General features: G+C 42.2%; 1 protein-coding gene across 1 annotated transcript in view; it reads right to left on the reverse strand.

Annotated features, from left to right (window-relative positions):
* The window catches only part of SCP2 (sterol carrier protein 2), a 322,938-nt gene that overhangs the window by 126,587 nt on the left and 169,252 nt on the right, over positions 1-27,099 (reverse strand). The window contains exons 7-9 of the mRNA XM_069232654.1: positions 26,482-26,545; positions 15,350-15,436; positions 1,355-1,505 (exon numbers count right to left, since the gene is read on the reverse strand). Of these exons, the coding sequence (XP_069088755.1) occupies positions 1,355-1,505; positions 15,350-15,436; positions 26,482-26,545 (302 nt within the window). The remainder of the gene's footprint in view (positions 1-1,354; positions 1,506-15,349; positions 15,437-26,481; positions 26,546-27,099) is intronic.

Below are 27,099 nucleotides of genomic sequence, written 5' to 3' on the forward strand. Positions count from 1 at the left end.
CTGCACTACACACCTGACCACACACACCATCATCCATTACAATCCAACACAATACAACCCATACATGTCGAAAAAACACATTGACATACACCAATGACACAACACGCACACGCATCATTGACATTGCACCCACACGACACAACCACAAACACCAACACAACTACACACTCAACTACAAAGACACACTCACACACAAGCACAACTACACACATCATGACAACTTCTGCCACACAACAACAACACTCACCTGAATGTGTCACACGGCAATACCACATACACATCGATCCCACATGCAAGTGACACACATACAGACAAAACATCACACACTCCATCTCCCACATCAGCCAGCCAATCCACACACGCACACACACACATACATGTACAGACTCACATACTCACTCAACAGGTAGCACAAACCTACCAGTACAGGTCCCCTTGCAATGCACACACATGGACACTGCAGTCAAGTGTGAATGTACCCTCTCTGTGGTGGCAGCATTAATTTGGTAATGAATGATGAGACCACAATGACCTGTGTGTATGTGCGATATGCGTGTTGTGCCAGTGTGTCCTCATCCATATGCGTTACACAACTGTCTCCCAGACATATGCAAATCACAGTAATAAAAAAAAAAATACTATGACATGTATATGCCTGCAGTGTTTCCAACCTCCTGTGCAGCGCCCACCCAACATACCCTGGCAATGCAGCATCCCTACCTTCGAGTCCGATGACTGGGGGGTTGTGTTGTCCCCATGGGATGGTGGCAGCAGTGACAGCAGGTGTTGTCCAGTCATGTCCAGTCGAAGACGGAGGTGGAATGGGGGAAAAAAGGTGAGTTTTCACCTCTCCCCCTTCATCTGCCAACTCAGAAGTGGAGGTTGGACTGCCACTTTTTGATTGTGGGTAAGGCACATCCAAATCTGCATTGCAGAAAGGGTGGTATCCACTTTTCCCTCTTCCACCGTCAACGCAGACAGTGTTTCTTGGCGGAGACAGCGAATCGAATGCGGGCTTTCGGCTATGTGACTGCCAACATCTAAATACGGCGGACGGATGGTCATGGTGGCAGATGAGTTTTCAGTCGAAAACTCGATAGCGGGACTGTTACCGCTAACATCTAAATCAGGCCTTTTCCCTAATTCACAATTAAATATAGAAAAAGATTTGCTTTTTTGTATGTACTTTGTTATGTTTATCTTATTGATTTTAGCATTATTTGTAAAACAGTCACGGAACCCCTGAGTACAAGCAGACACCCTGGGGTCCTCGAACCACAGGTTTAGAACCAATAACTTAATACATTTTTTCTGACAAAGGCTTAATGAGCAAATGAAAAAAGAAATCACATACTGTGCTAATAACACTAGATCCATCAAATGTGCTGGACAGATCAGTGACCATCTCCTGTGCAACAATTTCAACAGCTTGATGCTCAAGTCTGTGTTTCCTCACAAACTCCTCACTTGCCAAAATAGCAGCTGCTGCGCCATCTGATGTTGGGCTAGAAAATTAAATACATCAAATTAGTTGTTTGCAGCCAGAGTTATCTTTCACTTACAGCAGTACAGAGAACATATTGATAATTCATGTGATCAGTGATCTTTCTAAAGTTTCATACATCCTTCTACAGCTTGAGATGGGTGTGACAATGCCTCAACAAACACTAAGTATGAATCACTGTCATGGTGTTCTACTGCAGTTGCTTTGAATTTTCATATAGCATTGCTGTAAGAGCATCAAAATGAGAGGCTAACACTCAAACTTTAAAGTAGAACATATGTTTGGTAAATTTTGCATAACTGGAGATATCAGCAAGATTCCCTTTACAGTATTTTTACTGAAAAACAGTTCTGGACAAAAGCAGCAGGTACCGATTTATTCAAGAGAAGCAAGAATGCAACTCCACAGTTAGACCCTAGATGCAAAACATTTCTATCGAATACAAAAGCAAGCTCTAGTGGAGGGTCTTCTGGAATCCATAAAGATCTTCATGCAACAAGACTGAAGATTATAAAGAAAACATGTCAGAATTTATGGACCATCTTGAGGCTTGTAAATACTACTTTATGCTGGAATGCAACGTTGTCTGTGTGTGGCGTCTCCTGGCGCAGTGTGGTCTAGGGCTTGTGTTTCCCCTAGTGGCCCCCATAGTTCAACTGTGTCCCCGCTGCGGGAATTCAAAGGCACTTTTAAGTGTGATGTCATCTGTGGGTGGCGTCTCCTAGCGCAGTGTGGTCTGAGGCTTGTGGTCACCCAAGGGGCCCCCAGCAGTTAAATTGCATCCCTGCAGAGTCCGATTTTATCTGCACATGCTTTTGTTTTAAGTGAATTCATGCAGCATTTTCAAAAGATGCCTGTGTACCTATTAGGTGCTTGTGAAATGTTTGTATCCATGAGTGCATTTCTGTCTTCCTGTGCTGATGTCAGTGCCCATTAGCTTTGCCTTTTGGACTGCAAGGAGTGGTGTTTCTCTACAATAATGCACTTGTGCTTGTGTGTCTTTGCTGTAGCTTCTGTTGTGAAAAGAGCTTCCTTTTTTGTTACTCACAGCATGGCACAAGCACTTTGGTATCATAAGGAGCATAATCTTCAGAGAACCGGCAAGCACTGTGGACATAAAGTCAGTTCTCACTCTCCATAGTGTATGTTATTGAAAGTTGAATTGGGCGAGGCAGCACAAACATGACAGACACAAGAGCAGTGTGAAAAAGGGTGCTTTACTAAGGCACATCTATACTAACAGTGATAACTTCCAGAAATGTCTTATAGTCTAATGATCGCCACTAGGTAGTAGTAGATAGGACCTAGTTTCTATATAAAAAGCAGTTTTTTTTGCTAATAACTTTGACACCATTTGATGAATCTTCACAAACATTTCTAAGAAAATACGATGCTCATTCCAGCGTTTGTCTGGAAGGTTTTGGGATGATCCATCAAGCGGGGGCCAAGAAAAAGGGAGGGTCTCAAAATGCTTTTTCCTCATTGATTTTTCTATATGGATTGTGGACAGCGATAGTGCAGAAACTGGATGGAATTACACCAAATTTGGCAGAAAGCTAGGGCCTGGTCCAGAAAGCAACCTTTTTGTGATTTGGTGTAAATCCATTCACTAGTTTTAGAGAAATTAAATAAAATCTAAATTTGTATATATATAGGGATGCAAAGGCTCTGCGAACCCTCCCGATTTCATGCTGAGATCTGATTGGCTGCCAACACTTCAACAAGGAAGTGTTGGCAGCCATGTTGAAACTGGGCTTCAGCCGAGACTCAGAAAAAAGTGTAAACAAAAAACAAAAGGAGCCGTGGTAGAGTCACCCCGACCCCTTAGCTCTGGTTCTGGAGTTTTAATTTTGACAACGATTCGCAGCGGATAAGTGGATCCGGCAAAAATGTAATCATTCTTAAGCCCCTAGGTGGGCCAAGTCCCGGGAGCATTGTTAATTTTAATGCCCCCGCAGCCCTGGGGACTGCTGACAGCTCCCACCAAGCAAAAGCAAACAAAGTTCGCTTTCTGACAGCGGGAGCCACCAAACAGCTTCCGCTGTCAGAAAGCAGAGTTTTCATCTGTTTTCCCTGCATGCAAATATGCATGCAGGGAAGACAGATAAAAACTTTGCTCTCACAAGCAGGGAGCTGCTATAAAAAGCAATGCTGGCTCCCACATGACATGGGGAGCCGGCTAGGACCGTGGGGGAATTGAGGCTCACTCGACGGTTCTGTCACTCTGTCTCTTCCTTCCCATAATGGGATATGAGAGAGAGAGAAAGAGGGAGGGAGGGAGAGAGAGAGAGAGAGACAGAGAGAGAGAGAGAGAGAGAGAGAGAGAGAGAGAGAGAGAAGAGAGAGAGAGAGAGAGAGAGAGAGGGAGAGAGGGAGAGAGGGAGAGAGGGAGAGAGAGAGAGAGAGAGAGAGAGAGAGAGAGAGATTCCATCGTCTCACCATGCAATTACTTCACAGATTAAGAACAGCAAGATGCGTGGTTCAAATGTTATAGTTATGTTTTGAGGCAAAGCAGAACAGAGTCTCTTCTGACCTACTGGTAAAGCTCTTGGGTAGACTGATACTTCAAAGCCTAGTAGCTCAAGGCAGTGGGTCAGTTTATTTACCTGTGTCCAGACTGTTAAACCTTCCTAGTAATGGAACATTCATGCCTTTTTTCTCTCAAAGTGTGTGGGCTGAATATCATAGTTATATCTGGAAAAAGCACAAAAAGGAGTCAAGTCATCTAAGGCCCAATGGTTAAGGTCTCAGACTGTCACACTAATAGTTGAGGGTTCTAGTCCAGGTCCGTCTGAGGTCTATTTCCTGCTCTGATTTCTTTTCAACTTCAAATGTTTAAGGTTCATACAGAAAGGTGATCTCACTCGTTTTTATTGACAAATATACTTTTCTTTTCAGTTTGTCCTAAAAAAAAAAAAAATCTACTTATATCATTCATTAGAGCCAAAAAACCTCTCTCTCTTTCTCTCAAGTTCTCTCTGGCAATCTCTTTCTCTTAATTTATCTCTCTGTCACTCAATCTCTTACTTTATGTCTCTCTCTCTCTCTCCCTCTCTTCCATCCCACAATGAGATGGAATAACTTGTGCCCTCGGGTAATTATAACACGCACCCTTGCCATGCACTGCTAATTAACCCACAAATTACGGTACTTATCGCATCTTTGATAACATCACTGATTATATCAATGTAATAGCTGCAGTAAAAGTTTGACAAAAAACTGTGCATGGCAGGGGCACAAGTTACAGTTACCTTAGGGCACGAGTTACAGTTACTTGAGATAACTCTAAATATAACTGATTAACTTCTATGGTTTCGTACGTTTAAAATGTGAGCCTAATGATAACATCCCTGTAAGCTTTCTTTTAGTGGAAAGGAAAAAAAAAACTAATATATATATATATATATATATATATATATATATATATATATGAAAAATGTCACTTACCCAGTGTACATCTGTTTGTGGCATGAGACGCTACAGATTCACATGCTGTGCATTATCCTACCATCTAGTGGTTGGGCTCGGAGAGTTACAAGTTGTTTTTCTTCGAAGAAGTCTTTTCGAGTCACGAGACCGAGTGACTCCTCCCTTTCGGCTCCATTGCGCATGGGTGTCGACTCCATCTTAAATTGTTTCCCCGCAAAGGGTGAGGTAGGAGTTGTGAGTATACTAGAGGTGCCCATGCAATGGAGTAGTTATGTATGTACTTAATGTGTATCAAAAGAATATTTATTTACATATTTACAATTTTCATTCAACTAAGAACGGCTACAGGGGAGGTGGGGGGCGCATGTGAAGTGAATCTGCAGCGTCTCATGCCGCGAACAGATGTACACTGGGTAAGTGACATTTTCCGTTTGGTGGCATGTGTAGCTGCAGATACACATGCTGTGCATTGACTAACAAGCAGTAATCTCCCCAAAGGTGGTTTAGCCTGTAGGAGTTGAAGTTGTCTGAAATAATGTTCTTAATACAGCCTGTCCTACTGTGGCTTGTTGCGTTGCTAACACATCTACACAGTAATGCTTAGTAAATGTATGAGGCGTAGACCAGGTGGCTGCCTTACAAATTTCCGTCATAGGTATATTCCCAAGAAAAGCCATTGTGGTGCCTTTTTTCCTCGTGGAATGTGCTCTTGGTGTAATAGGTAAATCTCTTTTTGCTTTAATATAGCAAGTTTGAATACATTTAACTATCCATCTGGCGATGCCTTGTTTGGATATAGGATTACCTGCATGAGGTTTTTGGAAGGCTACAAACAATTGTTTTGTTTTAGGAAATTGTTTTGTTCTGTCAATGTAATACATTAGTGCTCTTTTTATGTCTAATGTATGTAAGGCTGTTTCGGCTACTGAGTCTGGTTGCGGAAAGAAGACTGGGAGTTCCACAGTTTGGTTTAGGTGTAATGGTGATATGACTTTTGGTAAGAATTTTGGATGTGTACGTAGAACCACTTTATGTTTATGTATTTGTATAAAGGGTTCTTGAATAGTAAATGCTTGTATTTCACTTACTCTTCTAAGTGATGTGATATCTATTAGAAAGGCTACTTTCCAAGTCAGATATTGCATTTCACAAGAATGCATGGGTTCGAATGGTGGGCCCATGAGTTGTGTTAAAACAATATTAAGGTTCCACGAAGATAATGGTGGTGTCCTTCCATAAATGCTTTAATGACTGGGATTCTAAAAAGCGATGTTGTATGTGTAATCTGCAGATAGGCAGATATTGCAGTGAGATGTATTTTAAATGGAAGAGAATGCTAGATTAGACTTTTGTAAGCGTAATAAGTAGCTTACAATGTCCTTTGTGGAGGCATGTGGTGGTTGGATCTGGTTAGTGTGGCAGTAGCAAACAAATCTTTTCCATTTGTTTGCATAACAATGACTTTTTGTTGGTTTTCTTGCTTGTTTAAGGACCTCCATACACTCTTGTGTAAGATTTAAATGTCCTAATTCTAAGACTTCAGGAGCCAGATTGCTAGATTGAGCGATGCTGGAGTCGGGTGTCTGATCTGTTGTTTGTGTTGTGTTAACAGATCTGGTATGTTTGCTAGTTTGAAGTGGGGTACTACCGATAAGTCCAACAGTGTTGTGTACCATGGTTGGCGAGCCCAGGTTGGTACTATGAGTATTAGTTTGAGTTTGTTTTGACCTAGTTTGTTGACCAGATAAGGAATGAGCGGGAGAGGGGGAAAAGCATAAGCAAATATCCCTGACCAACTCATCCATAGTGCATTGCCCTTGGATTGAGGGCGTGGGTACCTGGAAGCGAAGTTTTGGCATTTAGCGTTTTCTTTTGTTGCGAATAGGTCTATGTTTTTTGTTCCCCAGCGGCGGAAGTGATCCTGTAGGATCTGGGGATGAATTTCCCATTCGTTAGTTTGTTGGTAATCTCGACTGAGATTGTCGGCTAACTGATTCTGCATGCCTGGTACGTATTGTGATATCAGGCGAATGTGATTGTGAATTGCCCAATGCCAAATCCTTTGTGCTAAGAGACACAGTTGTGATGAGTGTGTCCCCCCTTGTTTGTTGAGATAATACATTGTTGTCATGTTGTCGGTTTTGACAAGGATGTGTTTGTGGGCTACCAGTGGTTGAAATGCTTTTAATGCTAGAAACACTGCTAGCAGTTCCAAATGATTTATGTGGAAGAGGAACACGTCCGAACCCGATGGCGGAAAGAAAACAATCTAAGATGGAGTCGACGCCCATGCGCAATGGAGCCGAAAGGGAGGAGTCACCCGGTCTCGTGACTCGAAAAGACTTCCTCGAAGAAAAACAACTTGTAACACTCCAAGCCCAACACTAGATGGCAGCTACACATGCCAAAGAACATATATATATGGAAAATGCCACTTACCCAGTGTACATCTGTTCGTGGCATGTAGTGCTGAAGATTCACATGCTGTGCATTATTCCGCCATGTAGTGTTGGGCTCGGAGTGTTACAAGTTGTTTTTCTTCGAAGAAGTCTTTTCGGAGTCACAGGATCGAGTGACTCCTCCTCTCGGTGATACTGCGCATGGGCATCGACTCCATTGTTAGATTGTTTTCCCACCAAAGGGTATAGGAAGGAGTGATAGAGTGTAATAATATAAATGTTGTATAGAAATAGTAAATAAGAATAGATGTCCATGCAAATGTAAATGTATCTACATATGTACAAAACAGAAAAAAAACGTTAATGACTACAGGCTTCCGGGGAGGAGGGAAGAGGGAGGGTGCATTTGAATCTGCAGCACTACATGCCACGAACAGATGTACACTGGGTAAGTGACATTTTCCGTTCCATGGCATGTGCAGATACACATGCTATGCATAGACTATAAAGCAGTTACTCTCCCCAAGAAATGCGGTGGCTAGCCTTTAGGAGTTGGAGTTGTTTGAAATAATGTTCTTAAGACAGCTTGATCAACATTGGCCTGTTGTTTTGAAAATACATCTACACTGTAATGCTATGAAAATGTATGCGGTGTAGACCAGGGGGCAGCTTTACATATGTCTGCCATTGGTATGTTTCCTAAAATGTCATAGATGCACCTTTGTTCCAAGTGGAGTGTGCTTTAGGTGTGATTAAAAGTTTTCTTTTTGCCTTGATGTAACATGTTTGTATACATCTAACAATCCATCTTGCCAATCCTTGTTTAGCTATAGGATTCCCTTTATGTGGTTGTTGAAAAGCAACGAAAAGCTGCTTTGTTTTTCGGAATTCTTTTGTTCTATCCACAAAGTACATAAGAGCTCTTTTAAGATCAAGAGTGTGAAGGCCTCTTTCTGCAATTGAATCTGGCTGTGGGAAGAAGACTGGCAATTCCACTGTTTGGTTTATGTGAAAAGGTGATACAACCTTTGGCAGAAATTTTGGATTGGTTCTAAGTACAATTTTATGTTTGTGTACGTGGAAAAAATGTTCTCCAAGAGTGAATGCTTATATTTCACTAACTCTATGTAATGAAGTAATAGCTACTAGAAAAACAACTTTCCAGGTTATGAACTGAATTTCACATGAATGCATGGGTTCAAAAGGTGGGCCCATTAATCTTGTGAGTACAATATTGAGATTCCAAGCAGGAACAGGTGGTGTTCTGGGTGGAATAATACGTTTTAGTCCTTCCATGAAGGCATTTTAACAGAGGCTCTAAAGAGTGAGGTATGTTGTATCGTCTGCACGTATGCTGATATGGCAGTAAGGTGAATTTTAATAGATGAGAAAGCTAAATTTGATTTCTGTAAATGAAATAGGTAGCATACAATATCTTGTATTGATGCTGTAAGTGGGTCAGTACTTTTAGATTGACAGTAATAAACAAATCTTTTCCATTTGTTAGCATAGCATTGCCTAGTTGTAGGCTTGCGTGCTTGTTTGAGTACTTCCATGCATTTTAATGGAAGTTGTAAGTATCCAAATTCTATGACTTCAGGAGCCAATTCGCTAAGTTGAGAGCACTGGGATTTGGATGTCTGATTTGTTCTTTGTTTTGTGTTAACAAATCTGGTCTGTTTGGAAGTTTGTAATGAGGTACTACTGACAGGTCTAGGAGTGTTGTGTACCAATGTTGTCATGCCCATGTTTGGGCTATGAGTATCATGGTAAGAGAAGTCTGGTGCAATTTGTTGACCAGAAATGGAAGTAGTGGGAGAGGGAGAAAAGCGTAAGCAAAAATCCCTGACCAGTTGATCCATAGAGCATTGCCCTTGGACAGACGGTGTGGGTGTCTGGATGCGAAGTTTTGGCCTTTTGCGTTTTCGCTTGTTGCGAATGGGTCTATTTCTGGTGTCCCCCACTTTTGAAAGTACTGATGAAGTACTTGAGAGTGAATTTTCCATTTGTGTATCTGTTGGTATGTTCTGCTTAGGAGATCCGCTATCTGATTGTGTATTCCTGGGATGTATTCTGCTAGTAGGTAAATTTGATTGTGAATTGCCCATTTCCATATTGTTTGGGCTAGAAAGGACAGTTGAGATGAATGTGTCCCGCCTTGTTTGTTTAGGTAATACGTGGTCGTCATATTGTCTGTTTTTATCAAAACTGATTTGTGCGTGAGAAGCAACTTAAACACTTTTAGGGCAAGGAACACAGCTAATAATTCTAAATGGTTTATGTGATAACTTAACTGTATTGAATTCCGTTCCCCTTGTATGGTAAGGTTGTTGAGATGCGCTCCCCAACTTGTCATTGATGGATCTGTTGTTATTGTGGTCTGAGGCACAGGGTCTTGAAATGACCACCCTTTTATTAAATTGTTGTGATTCCACCACTGAAGAGATTTGTGCATTTGGCAGTCTAACAACACTAGATCTTGCAATTGACCCTGTGTTTGAGACCATTGCTGTGAGAGGCACTGTTGTAGTGTTCTCATGTTTAATCTTGCATGCAGTACTATTGCTATGCATGATGCCATCATTCCCAATAGTTTCATGATAAACCTTACAGTGTGACGTTGATTGGGCTGTATCTGTGATTTAAGATTTTGAAAAGCTTGTAGCCTTTGTGTATGTGGATAGGCTAAGGCTTTTTGGGTATTGAGAATAGCACCTTGGTAAGGTTGAACCTGCGCTGGTTGAAGATGAGATTTTTGGTAACTGATTGTGAACCCCAATGTGTGTAGGGTTTCTATTGTGTATTGAGTGTGTTGCTGACATTGTATAATATTGCTTGTTTTTATTAGCCAGTCGTCTAGATAAGGAAAGACATGTATGCGTTGTCTTCTTAGGTAAGCTGCTACTACTGCTAGACATTTTGTGAAAACCCTTCGAGCTGTTATGCCGAAGGAAGAACCTTGAATTGGTAGTGGTTTCCTGCTATTACAAGCCTTAGGTATTTTCAATGAGCTGGGTGTATGGGGATATGAAAATAGGCATCTTTGAGATCTAATGCAGTCATGTAATCTGGTCTTTGCAGTAGTAGAATGACGTCCTGCAGAGTTACCATGTGAAAATGTTCAGACAGGAAATATAGATTTAGTGGTCTGAGATCCAGAATGGGTCTGAGAGTGCCATCCTTTTTGGGTCTGAGGAAATATAGTGAATATACTCCTGTTCCCTGTTGAGATTTTGGAACCAATTCTATTGCTTCTTTTAGTGATAGCGATTGTACCTCTTGTTGTAACAGAACTTTGTGCTCTGGGGACAGCCTGTGATAGTGAGGTGGAATGTTTGGAGGAGTAGAAATGAGTTCTGGGCAATAACCATTGCGGATAATTGAAAGCACTCACTGGTCTGTGGTGATATTTTGCCATTGGGAGTGGAACTGCTGCAGTCTGCCCCCCCCCCAACAGGAGATGTGTTGGGTTGTGGTACACTGAGGAAATTACTGTTTTGAGGGAGTGGTGACACTCTTTGAGGCTTGAAATTTGCCTCTGAAGTGTTGACCTCTGTAAGAGCCTCTAAATGCTCCTCTTTGGTACTGGTGTTGACCTTGTTTAGCTTGCGAGGTGGAAACCTCTGACGACTGGGGCATGAAACCTCCTTTAAATTGTTGTTTACAAAAGGAACCTCAATGAGGTGTAGTGAACAGAGCTCCCATAGCTTTTGCAGTGTCGGCGTCCTTCCTGAGCTTCTCGATAGTTGTGTCAACCTCAGGTCCAAATAGATGTTTTTTTTATCAAAGGGCATATTGAGCAATGCCTGTTGGATCTCTGGTTTGAACCCAGAAGATCTTAAACATGCTTGCCTACGGATGGTTATGCTAGTGTTTATGCTTCTAGCTGCTGTATCGGCTGCATGAAGAGCAGATCTTATTTGGTTATTGCTAATTGCCTGACCTTCTTCAACAATTTGTTGAGCTCTTTTTTGATGTTCTTTTGGTAGGCATTGTAAAAATTCCTGCATTTCGTCCCAGTGTGCCCTGTCATATCTCGCTAGCAGGGCTTGTGAATTTGCAATGCGTCGTTGGTTAGCTGCTTGTGTAGCTACCCTCTTACTAGCAGCATCAAACTTTCTGTTTTCTTTGTCAGGGGGAGGGGTATCCCCTGTAGATTGGCTATTGGCCCTTTTTCTAGCAGCGCTGACTACAACAGAGTCTGGTGGTGCCTGTTGCATGATATAAACTGGGTCTCTTGGTGCAGGCTTGTATTTTTTGGCTATTCATGGTGTTAAAATTCTAGCTTTAACAGGTTCTTTAAATATGTCATCTGCATGCATAAGCATACCAGGCAACATTGGCAAGCACTGGTGTTGTGAGTGAGTGGAGGAAAATATGTTGAAAAAAAAAGCCTCCTCCAAAGGCTCAGCATGCATTTGTACCCCATGGTACGCAGCTGCTCTTGAAATGACCTGTGTATATGCTGTGCTATCCTCCGGTGGCGAAGGATTGGAAAGATAAAGGTCTGGTTCATTTAGTGGTATGGGATCAGGATCATACAAGTCCCAGGGGTCAACTGTATCTCCATGCGAATATGTATGGGAATGTGTTGGTGAAGGCAATGGTGGTGGGGTAGAAGGTGGTGGTGAGAAAAAAAGTTGTCGCAAATGTGGTGGAAGAATTTGTAAAGGTGATGGTTTCTCCTTCCTTTTAAATTGTTTTGCTGGTGGTGGAGCAGTGTCAATAGTCTCTTGAAACATCAACTTTCTTTTGGTTTGTGGAGGAGGTGAAGCTATGATCCTCCCAGTCTCCTTTTGGATATGTATCATTCTTTGTTAGGTGTCCATGATTGCAAGGATAGGCTGAATATGTGAGTCTTCAGAAACATGTTCTGATGTTGTAGGTATTTTAGAGGATGGATCATCAATTATCTTTGAGATGTGCTTTAATCGGCTCGAAAGTTCTTGTTCCTCTGTATAAAAAGATTTTTGGCTCTGAAGTGGATAACTTTTTCGGTCACGAAGATACAGCCTGTGGTTTCAGCTCCGAAGCTGGATGTCGAATTTTCGACTCCGAAGAGTGTGAACGTCGTCTCGGCTCGGATGTGGAGCTTTTAATAGATTTGCTCGACTCCGGCATCGAAACAGGTGTGGCCTTTTTCGGCGCCGAACCTGAAGGTTGGTCGCTAACGATTTTCTTTCAGGTGGAACCATGGCTCTCTGGCAGTGGTGCACCCAAGGCCCTAATAGGTCTCTTAGAAGTGGGAATAGGGGCAGGAGTATTCACATGCTGAGCTGCAGTGATCGGTTGTCTGTCTTCGTCCGAGTCTGCTTCTGAGTAGGTGTCCTGGATTGAAACAGCCATCTGTGCCTGCTCTTCTTCTATGGTGCCGGTGTATTCTGTATGCTTCAAGCCATTTCAAGTATCCTCGCTCTCCAGTCAGCAGTGTCTTTTTTTACCAGAGCGACCAACAAGCTTTACAGTCTTCTTCTCGATGTTCGGAAGAGAGACCGAGATTACATACCACTTGTTGATCTGTGTGCGGGAATTTTGCGTGGCATGGAGGACAGAATCGGAATGGAGTCTGATCCATCAGGCTCCGGCATGGTAGGCCTGAACAGGCCCGAGTCGGGTGTGCGTTTGCCCAAAGGGCGTTATCTGATTTCCGATAGTTTTCTGAATCGAAAGTCTCAGAGCGAGAGGAAACACTTCTGAACTCGGAGGAAAGAAAACAATCTAACAAAGGAGTCGATGCCCATGCGCACCATCATCGAAAGGAGGAGTCATTCGATCCTGTGACTCCAAAAAAGACTTCTTCGAAGAAAAACAACTTGTAACACTCCAAGCCCAACACTAGATGGCGGGACTATGCATAGCATGTGTATCTGCTGCTACACATGCCATTGAACATATATATATATATAGCAGTCTAGGATAGAGGCTGAAACATCGGTATCATAGCCTGAATATCCTGGACTTGCAACTCGGGAGGATAAGCCCGAAACTGCACTGTGTCAATAACAGCACAGATGAAAGGGAGCATCTGAGAGGGAGCCAGGTATGACTTTGGCAGATTTATTATTCTGGCCAGACCAACGGCTCCCTGGTCCACGACTAGAAAACTCTATCAGATAGCAAAGCGCAGTCCTTTTAAAATTAGTTTGTATGCTTGACCAAACCTTGAACTATGCTTTGTCCAGAAACACTACCACACTCAACACACCATACCCCCACTTGACAAACTGCAATATTACCACCACCCACAACATTGCTCTCCAGCTTACAAGCTAGCCTATCACTTCAACAATAACGCACACCACCTCCATACTACTGTGCAACCATTCCCAGTACAACCCTACTACTGTAGCACAGCACTATTATGAACCTGTACGCCAACAGTGCGCTATAACCGCTCTCTGCAGAAACACAAAAACACTTATCTTCTATATCACACAAAAATTCTTCCACTGCATATCATAATACTACTACCCCAGAACTACACTAATCACAAGCAGCACACAAACACGACATATCATCACAAAATCCCCACCACCATACTACTACCTAGCAGCCACCTCACATAACCACCCACAAAAAACACACCAACACTTCTACACAACCATCTAATGCACCATTTACCTTAATAGTACTCCATCAACGTCCTACAGCAACATAAACCAGCCTAACACCGTACCCTTCACCGGATTACCACCTTAAAGCACATACACCACAACGATTAATCTACCGCTCACCATCACTATTACCATTATTACCCTGCTCACCACAGTGAAATGTCCTACCCTCAAACACCACACTACCATCTATATACTACCATTGCGCGCACCACATCACTCCTCAACCACATTACCATCCCCCCACCCCATCACTGCAAAATCACATCACTGCAAGGAAATACAATCCAACTCCACCACCATGCCCAACACCACACTAATCACCAGAAGAAATAATCTACCATAACACTGCCATCTATTGCCACACAATCTGCACTCAGTAAAATAACACTACCAAGTCATACCACCACAGTACCTTTACAGCACCAAATGCCAACACCCAGCTTCACACTACCACCTTAAGCATTGAATTAGCAGCATTAAAATGCTATTCTATAAGACTACACTATCACCCCCATCAGTACACTTCGACACCCAGCACTATTCTATCATAACACTACCCTGCCACTGCACTAGCAGTCCTCATCACTCATCTACTGCCCAAAACCAGCAGGCTTCCTCCCATAGTGCTACACTAACAATCCATCAGTGTGCCATCACACTCCTGACAACATTTCTACTCCTGTGCCATCCATACACCACTTAACTAACAACGGTGCACTAACGTCCTCCAGCTCTGTGGTACAGCTACCCCTTTGCATGCACAATCACCCTCTGCACTACTCTTCTCCCCCAAACATTGTACTGAAACCCAACTCTACCAGTTAATCTGCCTTCCTGTAAGTGTATGTTTAACACACCTTTATGCTTAACACACACAATATAATTGCCAGGTCTGTGGCCCTCCTTACTGGTTGTTCATTAAAAGATATATACTTTATGTATAGTTCATCAAATAGAAAGTTAATTGATAAACATCTAGTCATAGTTTGTGCAAAAGGCACCTAGGTTTGGAAAATCTTTTCTGACACAGGCACAAAGTTATAGTATTCTTTCTCTTCAAAATTCTGGGAACCTACTATGGTTTTTAAAGCTGCAATCTGTTTGCAATGTTCCATCAGAAGAGCTTCATGTGCCATGAGGCTACTACAGATCTATATTAGAAATCTACAAATCTATAACTGAACCACAATAATATTCACACATATTTCTTGTAATCATTTTGCCATCTCACATTTAAATGCCTTCATGAAATGTAAAAAATGAAGAATACAAAATATGAGCCATGTAATTCATTTCGATTAAGACTCAGGATCTGATATCCCTCTTGTTGGTACATTCAGAATATGAATACTTGCTCTTGGCAGAAAAGCATCTAGGATTTGTAGGTCTCTTTTTCTTACCAGCACTGTAACATGGTCAGGAACTCAAATATCTTGCGTGAGTTCAGTACTTGTTCCAAACTGTATTCTTCTTGGAACTGGGAATACCTGAAACAAATATAAACTGTAATAGTAAGATATGCATAAAACTAGACAAGGGTAAAAGACCTGTAATTGTATGAGCATGCAGATAAGCATTACTAGAACAGTATATTAATGTATGTAGGATATACTGCACAGCATTTATCAGGATCAGTTGGGAATATACTTTATTATTGCACACTAGCGTTTTTTACAGTTTCACAATTCATTAGTGAAAAATCCAAAACATTATTAGAGAACATTAATGCCAGCAGTGTGAATGGAGAGGAATTAATGAGCACCACAGGTGAACGGTGGTAAATTGGGAGTTGAGGGGTTACAGTCTGCCCTTACCATGACTCTTAGTCTTTGTAGAATTATTAGGTTTAACATCCGTTTGTATCCCATCATGGCACCCTATACTGAACCAGCTGTGTTCAGTCAAGTTGGTTCAATTACATTTGGACAGGTATGCTGTACCTCACCTATGCGCAACTAACGCTGTCCTCCATGAACAGTTATGGGAAAGGGACTGTCTTAGTTTAACATTTCTGTATGATACACTTGATTTTATATTCACTATTCAAGTTTAACCATACAGTAATAAAAACAACATTAAAACTACAATTTTTTTAATATAAAACACAGAACAAACTTTCAAAGCTGCAGTATGTATACTTCTGAAACGGTACTCTTTAGTATGCAGGTCCACAGAATTGATGATAGTGTGACCCACCCCTGTTTAATGCTGGGCCAGATCTATAAATGGAAGGCTTATTTACAGGTTGCTTTGGTGGCGCATTCTGTCCTAGGGATGATGGGTTAGAAATCCAAAGACTAAAATTTCAAATTGCACTAGAATAACCTTTTTCATAAATCGAAAAGTGGGTTTTGCTACATGATCGCACACCCTTATATGCGTCGGACAATTACACTGCAAGAGGGCGTTTGGGGGATTAAGTAGTTTTGTTAGTACTGACTAGGTTAGTAGGTCTTGCACCTGGACATCAAAGTAGCAGCACTTGTGCCTAAACCCAGTGCCCTTCAATGGCACTAGAGGAACAGTCTCTAATAATTACAAATAATTAACAAGCAACAGAAAAGGTGACAAATAGAAATAAATGATACACTGGGATGAGATACTGGTCTGGAGAGTATAACCACTAGTTCTCCACCACCACCAGCAACTGCAAGGACTAAGAATGTGAGGGCTTGACAGTTTACTCTGTCACAAACATGACAGATATCCTGTCTACCTTATTACCACTACATTATATACTATGCCACTTGTAGGAAGGCAGATGGGCTCGAGCATGTTTGAAACTGAGTACCCATCCGTCAAACTCTAAATCAGGTAATCAGTGTTTGAAAAAGGAATACAGAGCATCACAATGGAACTACATGACATCATAAATAAGAAGAACGCCATATAAGTCCAATCCTAGTTAAAACTAGTTATAAGTAGTGCTAGTATAAAAATCAAGTAGCTAATCAAGTTAACAAAACATATTCTAGGATAATTATATACAAAACTACATACAAGAAAACTGACCTTTTAGGCTCCCCGCCCACAAGCTGACATAAAGGATTTAAAGGTAACTTTTGTCGGTCAACTCACCCTTTAGGTGAATAGGTTTGACTTTTGGTCTCATGAAATGAAGTTTTAGAGTGTTACTCATCTCTAACAGCTTACTTTAGCAAGCATCTCCACACTCCTTTAATCACAGACAAATCAGACTTTAACATTCAGAGCAGTTGATCGCCGGAGCTCTTGGTGATATGTCAACACTAGTTTTCACTAAAGTCTGAAGTGGAAGCAAATTACTTCTTGTAATCCTCTGTGTTAGTACTATAACATTCCACTATAGGAAGGGTGCATCCTTTAACTTGTGCTGATGAAGACCCTGCTTTGCAAGTTGTTTGCTTGCTTTTGGGTTGAAAAGTTGACAATACCTTGGACTATGTGAAATAAATATTAATTCTGGATTGAGGATAGATGGTGAGAATGATACCAATGTTTTCCTTTGATTGTCAATTGCAGCCAAGATCTTCATGTTTTGTTGTTTAAATTGTGTCATCATTTCACTCACTACTCACGTGCACTTCGCTATATCACTTTTTCTTTTCCTCTTAACCAGCCCCCCACTAGTTGTGAAAGGCTAAATGAATAGAGGTATAGGATCCAATGTTTTCTGAAATACAGACCTTTCTCTAGGCACCAAGAAAATCTTGCCCTTCCAAATTTCAACATTACACAACACCAGCTCTGGGCTTTCAACTCGCTCACATGCATTGAAAACCACAAAAAATGCTTTGGTGGACATGTCTCGATTTTATGATTCTCATACATGCACACTCTTGTCAAAGTTATCCCCATTTTCTCTGCACTTGTATTAATCTCAGCCACTGGTAATCGATGGGCTGTATCTCAATCCATCGTTGTTTTGCACACCATGTCATCTCAGTTGGAACCATCTATACCATCAGTCTTGGCCATGCTCAATTAGAAGCAGTCCATCCCGAACTGCCAAGCTAGGCCCTCCCTGAACCTGAATACAAGCAGCCCAGGACTGGTTTCATCCTAGTTATGGGCTCATCAGCTGGGTACAGCTTGGTTCCACTAACAGAGTTTGCACTGGATCCATGTATGGGCCTACCCGTCCCACTTAGGGTGACATAATAAGCAGAAAAAACAGTGATTGATGGAATGCTTGAAATAATCTCGGCCACTGGTAATAACTTGTGTCGCATCCCAAACAATCATTATTTTGAGCAACATGCCACCTCAGTTTGGACCCAGCTGTATGCAAATCAGTCTTGACCTGGCTCCAGTAGAAGCAGTCCAGCCCCAACTGCCAAGTCAAGTCCTCCCTGAACCGGAATACATGCAACCCAGGACTGGTTTCATCCTATTTATGGTCTCATCAGCCAGATTCAGTTCAGTTCCAGTGATAGAGGGTGCATGGGACCCACGTCTGGGCATCAGCCTCCCACTTAGCCTGGCAGTTTGGGCTGGACAGATCCCATGAGGAGCAGGGTCAGAAATTATTTTCATATGGGTTGGTCAAAACTGAGGTGGCAAGGTGGGCAGAAAATGGTGGAGTGGGATGCAGTCCAGAGCGACTGTCAGTGGCTGAAATACATTTAAGTATTCCATCCATCATTTCGTTTTTACTTTTAGAAAGTGGGCATTTTCCTGCCTTTAGTCTTTTTGTGCCTGCAGCCTTTCTTCGGTCACATGGGTGTAACTGAAAGTCTTTGGGAATTCCTCCTAGACAGTCACACAATAGAGGGATTAGGTGTGCCTGAATGGGATATTTGCAGGCAGGATGGGGTGGAGATGGGCATAGCCCCACTTGTAGCTGAATAGGGTGTGCTCTGCTGTCACCCAAAGGGCTTGACACCTCCACATTGACACGGCAACCAGCTTAGAGCCAGGGCAGGGTTGTCAGGCAATTCCAAGCAACCTCTAGAAACTTCTCCCAAACTTTAAATGAGACATCAGGTGTACAAATAGGACCCCCAAATGCACTCAGTTCACTCCTGGACCTGCAGAAGGACTCTCAGTGGAATGCCTCTGCTGTGACCTGCTGTGCATTCTGCATGAGTGCTTTGCTGTACCTAGAAGGGCTGCTTTGATGCCTGGAGCCTGCCTGAAACCATCAGAAGCCAGCCCTGCTGTTTGAACCTTTCATCTTCACCTGAACCCAGGACTGCCAGAGGGACTCCAAGGGCTAGTTTGCTGGCATCCTGTTCAGAGCTACAGGAACCTAAGAGGCTCCCACCATCTTGAAACTACATCTGGACCCAGTCTGAGTGAGTTGTGAACCCTCAATTGGTATCCCACCATCACTGGATCCTTGGTTGTGGTGATAAAGGTATCCAGATAGGCAAAATCCACAGTTTGGAACTTACATTTGTTTGGGCTAAAACGTGCTCTGAGAGCCAAGGGAAGATTAGGACCAACCTGCTTGTCGATCCACCCCAAGGTACAACGCTAGTCGGCCTTACTTCACGCTGCTCCTAATACATTCTCCTCCTCCGCAGCAAATCTTGTTCAGCTGACCTTCTCCAAAGGAAAGGAGTATCCGAGCTTGTGGAACTGTCTTGGGTCACAGTCTACTGGATTGTCCTGCTGGAGATTTTTGACTTCCAAACAAGTCACTAAGTTCCAACATAGGAACCTTGACTATGAATCCTTTGTCTAGCAGCTCCTTGATGGTGACTCTCCCTTTTTGGATACCGCCTGCAGCCTTGCCTTGCTGAATTTTACCTTCTCAGACCATTTTTCTTGAAAATTCATATAAGTCTGAAGGTATGCACTGACCGGGCTCAATTCACTCCTTGAATCCGACCCATGCTCCATCTCAATGAGCCATATTTTTCAACTTTGACCGGGTGTCACGCAACTAGATTGCTGTGGTTGCCGCTTTGATCTTTAAGGTAAAAATCATAACTCCAGGTCTATTGGTTAGATATTACTCATTTTGGTGTCAAATAACTTATTCAAATGTGCTCTATTTTTCTAAATTGGTGTGGGATGTTTCTTTTGTTGTGTTTTTACTTTATTACTGTTTGTGTGCTGCTTAAATAGTTTACATATTGCTCCTAAATTAAGCATGATTGCGTCTGTGCCAAGCTATTCAAGGTTTAGCACAAGTTACTCCACGGCGGTCTCCTTACCACGGGTCTGGCGGTCAACTTTTCAGACCACCAAACTCATAATGAGACCTTAGTTCTATACATCTGAAACTACTTTCCCATTAAATGCAGGGTATTCCAATCGCCTGGTGAGGGCTTGTGGTGGCAACAGTACTTACCAAATCATCCCATGTAAAGACTGAGGAGGAGTTATTGGTTTCAGACACAAGGAAGTGTGATATGTTCATTAACTTCCAGGCATTAGTAGAGTTGTGTAAAAAGTATTTCCAACTGCATGTGTTTTGGGTCCCAGGCATTTCACTTCTATAATGTCAGCAGTAGAAAAAAAAATGTAACTCTTGTCTTAATGCTGTAGAGATGTTTTCACTGCAAAAAATGTTGACTATAATTTAGGTCATGAATGCTGGGGCATTTTGAAGGCTGTACGAGTGCAGGATGTGCAAATGTGCACAGGCAAAAATGTGACACACTTGATGTGGGTTTCTAGTATTCAACCGTATTGAAAAACTTTGATAAGAGGCTTAATCAGTGGTAAATGTGGTGCCCAAAAGAAACCGATTGTTGCAGAGCGTTCAGCAACCAGGAGAACCTGTAGATGATTTTGTGGCATGCTTGCAATACTGGTAGCAGTATGCAATTACCTTGACTTGAAAGATTAGGTAAGGCACCAGCTCAAAGAGAAAACAACTAATAAATGAAAAGATCAATGAGAGGTTATTACCTTCAAAGGACTCTGACTTAGAAGCTACTTTAAGCACAGAGACCAGACCTAACTATTCTGAAATGCATAGGAGGAAGATGCCAATTTCTGGGGGAGGAGGAGAAAAATACAAAGACGTTAATACCATGCATAAAGTAAACGATAAAGAGCTGGCAAAAATTAACTTAAGTTCTCAAGCACAGAATCTGCAAGAGTGATTAGGAAGTGTGAGTATTTGGGTGCACTATTTCATATGGCTGGGAGGCCTCATCATGCAGTACACTTGCAAATACCGTCTTGGGTATAGTTGGGCACGTTTACTTACCCTTAAGTTCAACCTGGATAGCTGTGGCTGCAAACAGTAAAGCTTAGCAAAGGAACAATGTGTAAACATTTAACAGCACCAAACAACAGAATAAGAAAGTCATGAGACTCGAAAGAAACAAGACACCAATTTATAAAAATAGATTCGAATTTTATAAATGTTTAGAGACATTCAGCATCAAAATCCACTGGAGGCTTCCGGCGATACAGATTTTAGAAGCAATAAATAACTTTTATTTCAACTACAAGCAAACATTGGCCAACCAAAGTTTGGAAACTTTAAGATTGTAAAAGTTTGTTAAACAACTCCGTTCTGAGTTTGTTGACCAAGTCCAGCAGAACAAAGGTCTGGGGAGTCAGAGAGGATACCTTGACAGTTACTTGGCCACCAGAGCATTTTTAAGGCAATATCCGAGCTTTACAGAATGGCTGCCATAGACATCAATGGAGTAGTCCTGATGCTGAGGGATGCAGGCAAAAAGATGCTCAAGGGACTCTCTAGTTGAGGTGCGGTCGACAGGGCTGCCTTTTTGATGATTCCTCAGTTCACTAGTGAAGTGGGTGAACATAGCCACGGAGTTCGGGGTCCCTCGAAGTCCTCTATGTTGCAGTATTTGGCCAGGCGATCCTGGGCTACTGGTCAGTCTACACCGCAGTTGGAGCAAAATCCATTGATGGGGGCTGGTGTTCCTTGGGTACAACAAATTCGGTCCTGAATAGCACTCCCAGGGTCAGATACACAGTGCAGATTTTGCCTATTTCTGATTTGTCCCTTTGGGTGCCCAGTGACTGGTAGCGGCAAAACGTCTGCAGTGGCAACCGACTTTGACAACTACAGCTCTTGCGTCCCTGAAGTTGGTTCCAGGAGATCCGCTGACTGATCCTTGGAGTCACTGCTGTCGGGAATCAACTTTTCCCCGCGCCAGAAGCCATAAGTAGAGTCCAGTATTTGCTAGCCCAAAGTGCTGCAGGTGCAGCCCTTCCGAGCATAGAGCTTCTCTTTGTGCAGGCCCAAGGGCAGCTGGGCAGTACTTCATTGGTCCTTTCTATAATTCCAGAGTGATCTGAGGGTCATGGTGAAAGGGGTGCCATATTTATCCCAGGAAAGTGCTTTTAGGGGACCATGCAGTCACTAGCCAGTGGGCTGCTGGGTCCCCTCCTACCTAGTGATGAAGTTCCTGTGATGTGTGGCATCTGGCTATCCCAGAATGCCACATTCTTGCCCCTTTCAAGATTGCACAACCCTTTCTTGGTCATCAGGAGCTTGGCAGCCCACTTTAGAGGTGTAGCTACCTGAGGACTACAAGTCCATGTTAAATCTGGTTTGGAGGCGAGTTTCTCCTCTCCGGCCCGGTCTCCATGCTGTCTGCAGGAACAAAAGGCATCCTGTTCAGCTGCCCATCAAAGGCAGCTTCCCTTCTGAAGCTCACCTCTGGACTAACTCCCTGAGAACCCATCCTGTCAACTTTCTTTGATAGTGACATTAATGTCGACGTGGCCATCAGGTCTGATTCAATGCCACGATTAATTTGATACTTTACATGACCCAGTTTGGTAGTCCCAGTCAAAATGTAGCTGAGTTGAGATGCCTCCTGGGACCATGTGTTAGCCAATGAGGCTACCAACTTTACCCAAAACAACAAATTAGGAGTGTTGCTTTAAAGACATATCAGAAAACATATGCCTTGCGTAACAAAATACAGCTCCCTGCCATAGAGCTCCGTAGGCCTTCCTTAGGGAACACTTATCTATAATGCTGTGGGATAAGGTGGCTTTGCCATTGATTTTAATGGCAAAGTCGAACTAGCAGTGAACACACTGTCCTTCCAGTCTGCAGTGGCAGCCTGGGAGCCATTTTGTACCTTGTTACACAAAGGGTGGCACAAACAGTGCAGCAGACCTGAATGGACACTCTTACTTACATGCCCTAGGTAACATATACTAGGGACTTATAAGTAAGTCAGGCCTTGCCCATTGGATGTATCCAATTCGACATGTACTTTGTTGGGGTTAAAACAATGGAACTGAGGTCTGGTTGGCAGACCTCAGTACATTCTCAATTTGAAAAACCAGCAGCATCAGTCCAAAAATGTGAGGGTGAACATGCATTTCCTTATAACCAGGAAGTTGGTTAAGGGCAATTTGAGGGGTTTTGTTTTAGATTTGGAAGCATAACACATTTTGCCCATGTTAGTAAAATTATTGAGCAAATATTGATCAATTTGAAAGAGAATAGGTGTAACGTATCTATGCTCTAGGAAGGTGACATGGAGGAGACAGAGAAGCTTGTAATATTGGTAAAAGAGAAGCAGGATGAAAATGTAGACTTAGATGGGGTGAAGTTTCTGTAGTGGAAGGTATGAGTATGAAACCACAATTTTTAATTATCAGCTTAAATGATCAGGGCATATACGTTTTCTCAGTGTGAGAAATTGGGTTGTTGATCTACAGGGGTCGTGAGCCCTGGTCAAGCAACAGCCACAATCCCTGGCAGGGTGAACCACAATAAGTTACTTAAGTGCAAACATTTAGTAATACCAGTAAATTACAACCACTAGCTCTCAGCAGCCAGCAACAACCACCAGAATATTACTGTTTGAAAAAGGAATATAGAATATCACAATGGAAATATATGACATAATACATAAGGGGAGCTCTACACTGCCCCATACAAATACCTATATTGGAAGCAGGATGCCTGGGGTCAAAGAAACCTATCATGCTCCCAAGGATGGGTTATGTCAGAAGGTTAACAGCGGGTGAGTTGTCATGGCAGCAGCCTACTAAGCACTTTGTCTCTCACCCTAGAAAATGCAGGGTGCCAGCCTGGCTAGGGTGTGAGCCATGACCCAACTAGGGCTGGCCTGAATGATGTTTTGACACCTTTGAGAGTATTTGGAAAAAAAGAAAGGGGCCTGAGGTGCCTATCCCTGCTCAAAATCTTGGACTCCTTTGGCCTAGCAAGAATAGGTGGAATCTGGCCCTTTTAAAGCTTGTGTAGTTTCTGCTCAGATTGCCGACCATGATTCCTCCTCCACTTCCTTCCTTGCTCATGTAGGGTATCTGCACAGCAAAAGAAATAGTCCCTGCCTTTGTGTGAGGTGCATAGCTTCTATTCACGTCATCAACTTACATTTTCTGGGACTGAGCATAAGGAATACACAAGAAATACATTGGGCTTAAAAATGAGAAACAACTAAAAGATTTTGTAGCACATATGAAGTCCACAGCACTGGAAGTTGCTCAAACAAGTGAAAGCGCATTACTCCCCTTGAGAATTACTAATTTCTCTGTGTTGAGACTCAAGCCAATATCGATCAATCATGCCATAAAAACAGAAATAACGGTTACAAACTATACAGAGTAAATGAGACAGAGTTGGACATACTATAAAAACAGAGGAATCTCTGTGCAGATTAACTCAGGATGAAACAGCAGGTGATGTGGGGGCGGAGGGTAGTCAGAGCCAAATGGTGGACAAGATGTCCATAGAATCTTAGGGCTCTTGAGAGGCTCCTCCTCAGTTCAGAGTGGAGCAAAGCCTACGCCTTAGCAGATCAAGAAACAGACTAGTGCCGGGCCATTTTATTAAGAGCACAGAGAAACCCTGACTGATCAAGGAAGGAGTATAACCAGGCGTGTGACATTGATTAGGGGGATATCCTAAAGATCTGCTAGCTGCTGGGGCAATGAGCACACCAGAGGGAAAAGGAAGCCTTTTTTGCTTTTGAGGAATAGCAGTGTGGAAAAAGAAGCACATTTGAACACAAGAGGCCCCATTTGAGATCGTGACAGTACCCTTCCCTGATGATTGAGCAATCTATGACATTTCCAGTCATTTTGATTCTAAAGAGTGATGGAGATAGCATAAGTGCCTAACACCACAAGAACCACAGTCACTGAACAGACCTGGTGTAGAAAACATGACAGGCATTCTTGACCCGAACTCCTGAGTGATAAGGACACAAATAAAGGAAATATTCCTCAAACTCTCCAAAGTCACAACAAATATGAGTGCAGCAATCACTGTTAAAGAGATGATAACTGAGTTATTCCCGGCAAAATGTAAATGACAGAGTCTCTTTGAAAGGCAATGAGTTAAGCACATAAACCATGACCTTGGTTATAGGAAGGCTGGATAATTCCAACCACAATGTAACAATGTTAGTGAAGAGTTCAAAATTATGTGTTAGGAGTATACTGTGCTTGCAAACTACCACACCATAAAGTCCTGACCACCATAGTCTTCCCCAGGTACATAGCGGCATAGCAAACCTGTCAATATATCCTGGGCAAAAATATCTGTTAAATAATGGGACAAAAGAGTTCTGTGCACAAAGTACCAAAATCCACATGTGACGTCCAATTCTGAATCGCTAAATGTGTAATAGGGGATAATTATCACTTCTGATAAACTGTGATCACTGGGGCTTGGGATTTTATAAAGTGCAGTAGTTGTCACCAAACCCTCTAAAGAGTTTCTGAAAACCTTTGTTTATGTGCCCAATGTAAGTATCTTTGGCTTCCAGAGAAAGGTAGAAGCTCACAACTTGATTTTCATCATAGAATTGTTTGAAAAACTGTAGAGGTTGTAGCTGAGCCTTCAAGCAGCAGGAGTGGGAAAATAATCTTTTGGATTCCACTGAAAAAGGTTGTGGGGTTATGATAATTTTGTCACTTGGGGAAAGTGAATGCAAAGATCATGCCCCAAGAGTTTGAGGCCACAAGGTAGGACGGGTGATGTTGCACATTCAGGAAACAGTTCTTTACCCAGAAGAACTGAGGGTCTACCAGGATGGGTAAGTAAACTTATTCACCACCATGGAAGCAGTTCAGGATTTCAGGGGGTTGGGCAGAAACACACACTGGAGCATTAGTAGAGCACCTGATGCTTGCACATTTCTGAGACCATATGGTTAAATGTGTGGTGATGTACTGAGTTTAGGGGTAGCGATTTGAGTGGCAGTAAGTTGTTTATGGCTGTTGCCCCCTCTTGTTCCCTATCAGGTACTCATCATGCTCCTTTGCATCAGATGATACAGTGCTAGCAATTTCCTGGAGGACTTAATGTACTATGCTTAATTTATAGCTCTATGGGGTGATTTGGCTAAAGGCAAAGTGAGTAATATTGACAGGTGCTGCATTTTGCAAGCTTAGTATTGTCAAGACAGCTATAATTTACATAATTTAACATTATTGTAACTTGAAACAATGAAGATATTGAAAGTTGAAGGTTGATCTAAAACTAAGGAAACTTTGTGATTTTCCCTTGTCAGAAAACCAGATTTAACAGCCCCACAGCCCGAGCATATCAGAAATATTGAGGTTTGCAGACAAATTCTAAAGACAGTCAACAACTATCATATTAAATGTCGCTGGTACTTACGGATTGTTGGTGGAATGCTTGTGATTCTTCCATGCAATTTTAGCAAAGTGTTCAAGCTTTGTACCTAAAGTTAATGTAAAGGTAAGAACCAGCAAACAATGTAGCAGATTAAATACTAATGCACTTTGGCAGTTCCAAACACTACTGTTTAAGTGCACAACCAACTACTATATACAAAATTACAATTTGTCAACAGATTCAAATGGCATTGAATATTTATACATATTTAAAACACATAGAATGTATCACAAATACATTACATATCAAATTCCACTCACATTGTTCTAATGCACATTTACTGTAATCAAGTCTTAAAATGTGTTATGTGCTAACGATTATCAGCACCACACCTATGCCACCTCATTCATCCACTACTGCAGACAGAACAAACTCACTACCAATCAATTATTTTACACGACTTGACTAAACAATATACTAAAATGTGATTACAGAAAGGACCCTTACTCATCTCCTTCTTTTTACTTAATTTCTATTTAATGGGCAACAAAACTATGTCCATCACAGACACATTTTACTCTCATTCCCCCACAACAGGTTTTCCTCACATGGATCGCAGCAACCAGAGAATGTGGCCTCCTTATGAATAAATGTCTTGCA

This window comes from Pleurodeles waltl, chromosome 4_2, assembly GCF_031143425.1.
Source record: "Pleurodeles waltl isolate 20211129_DDA chromosome 4_2, aPleWal1.hap1.20221129, whole genome shotgun sequence".
In the NCBI taxonomy this organism is placed as follows: Eukaryota; Metazoa; Chordata; class Amphibia; order Caudata; family Salamandridae; genus Pleurodeles; species Pleurodeles waltl.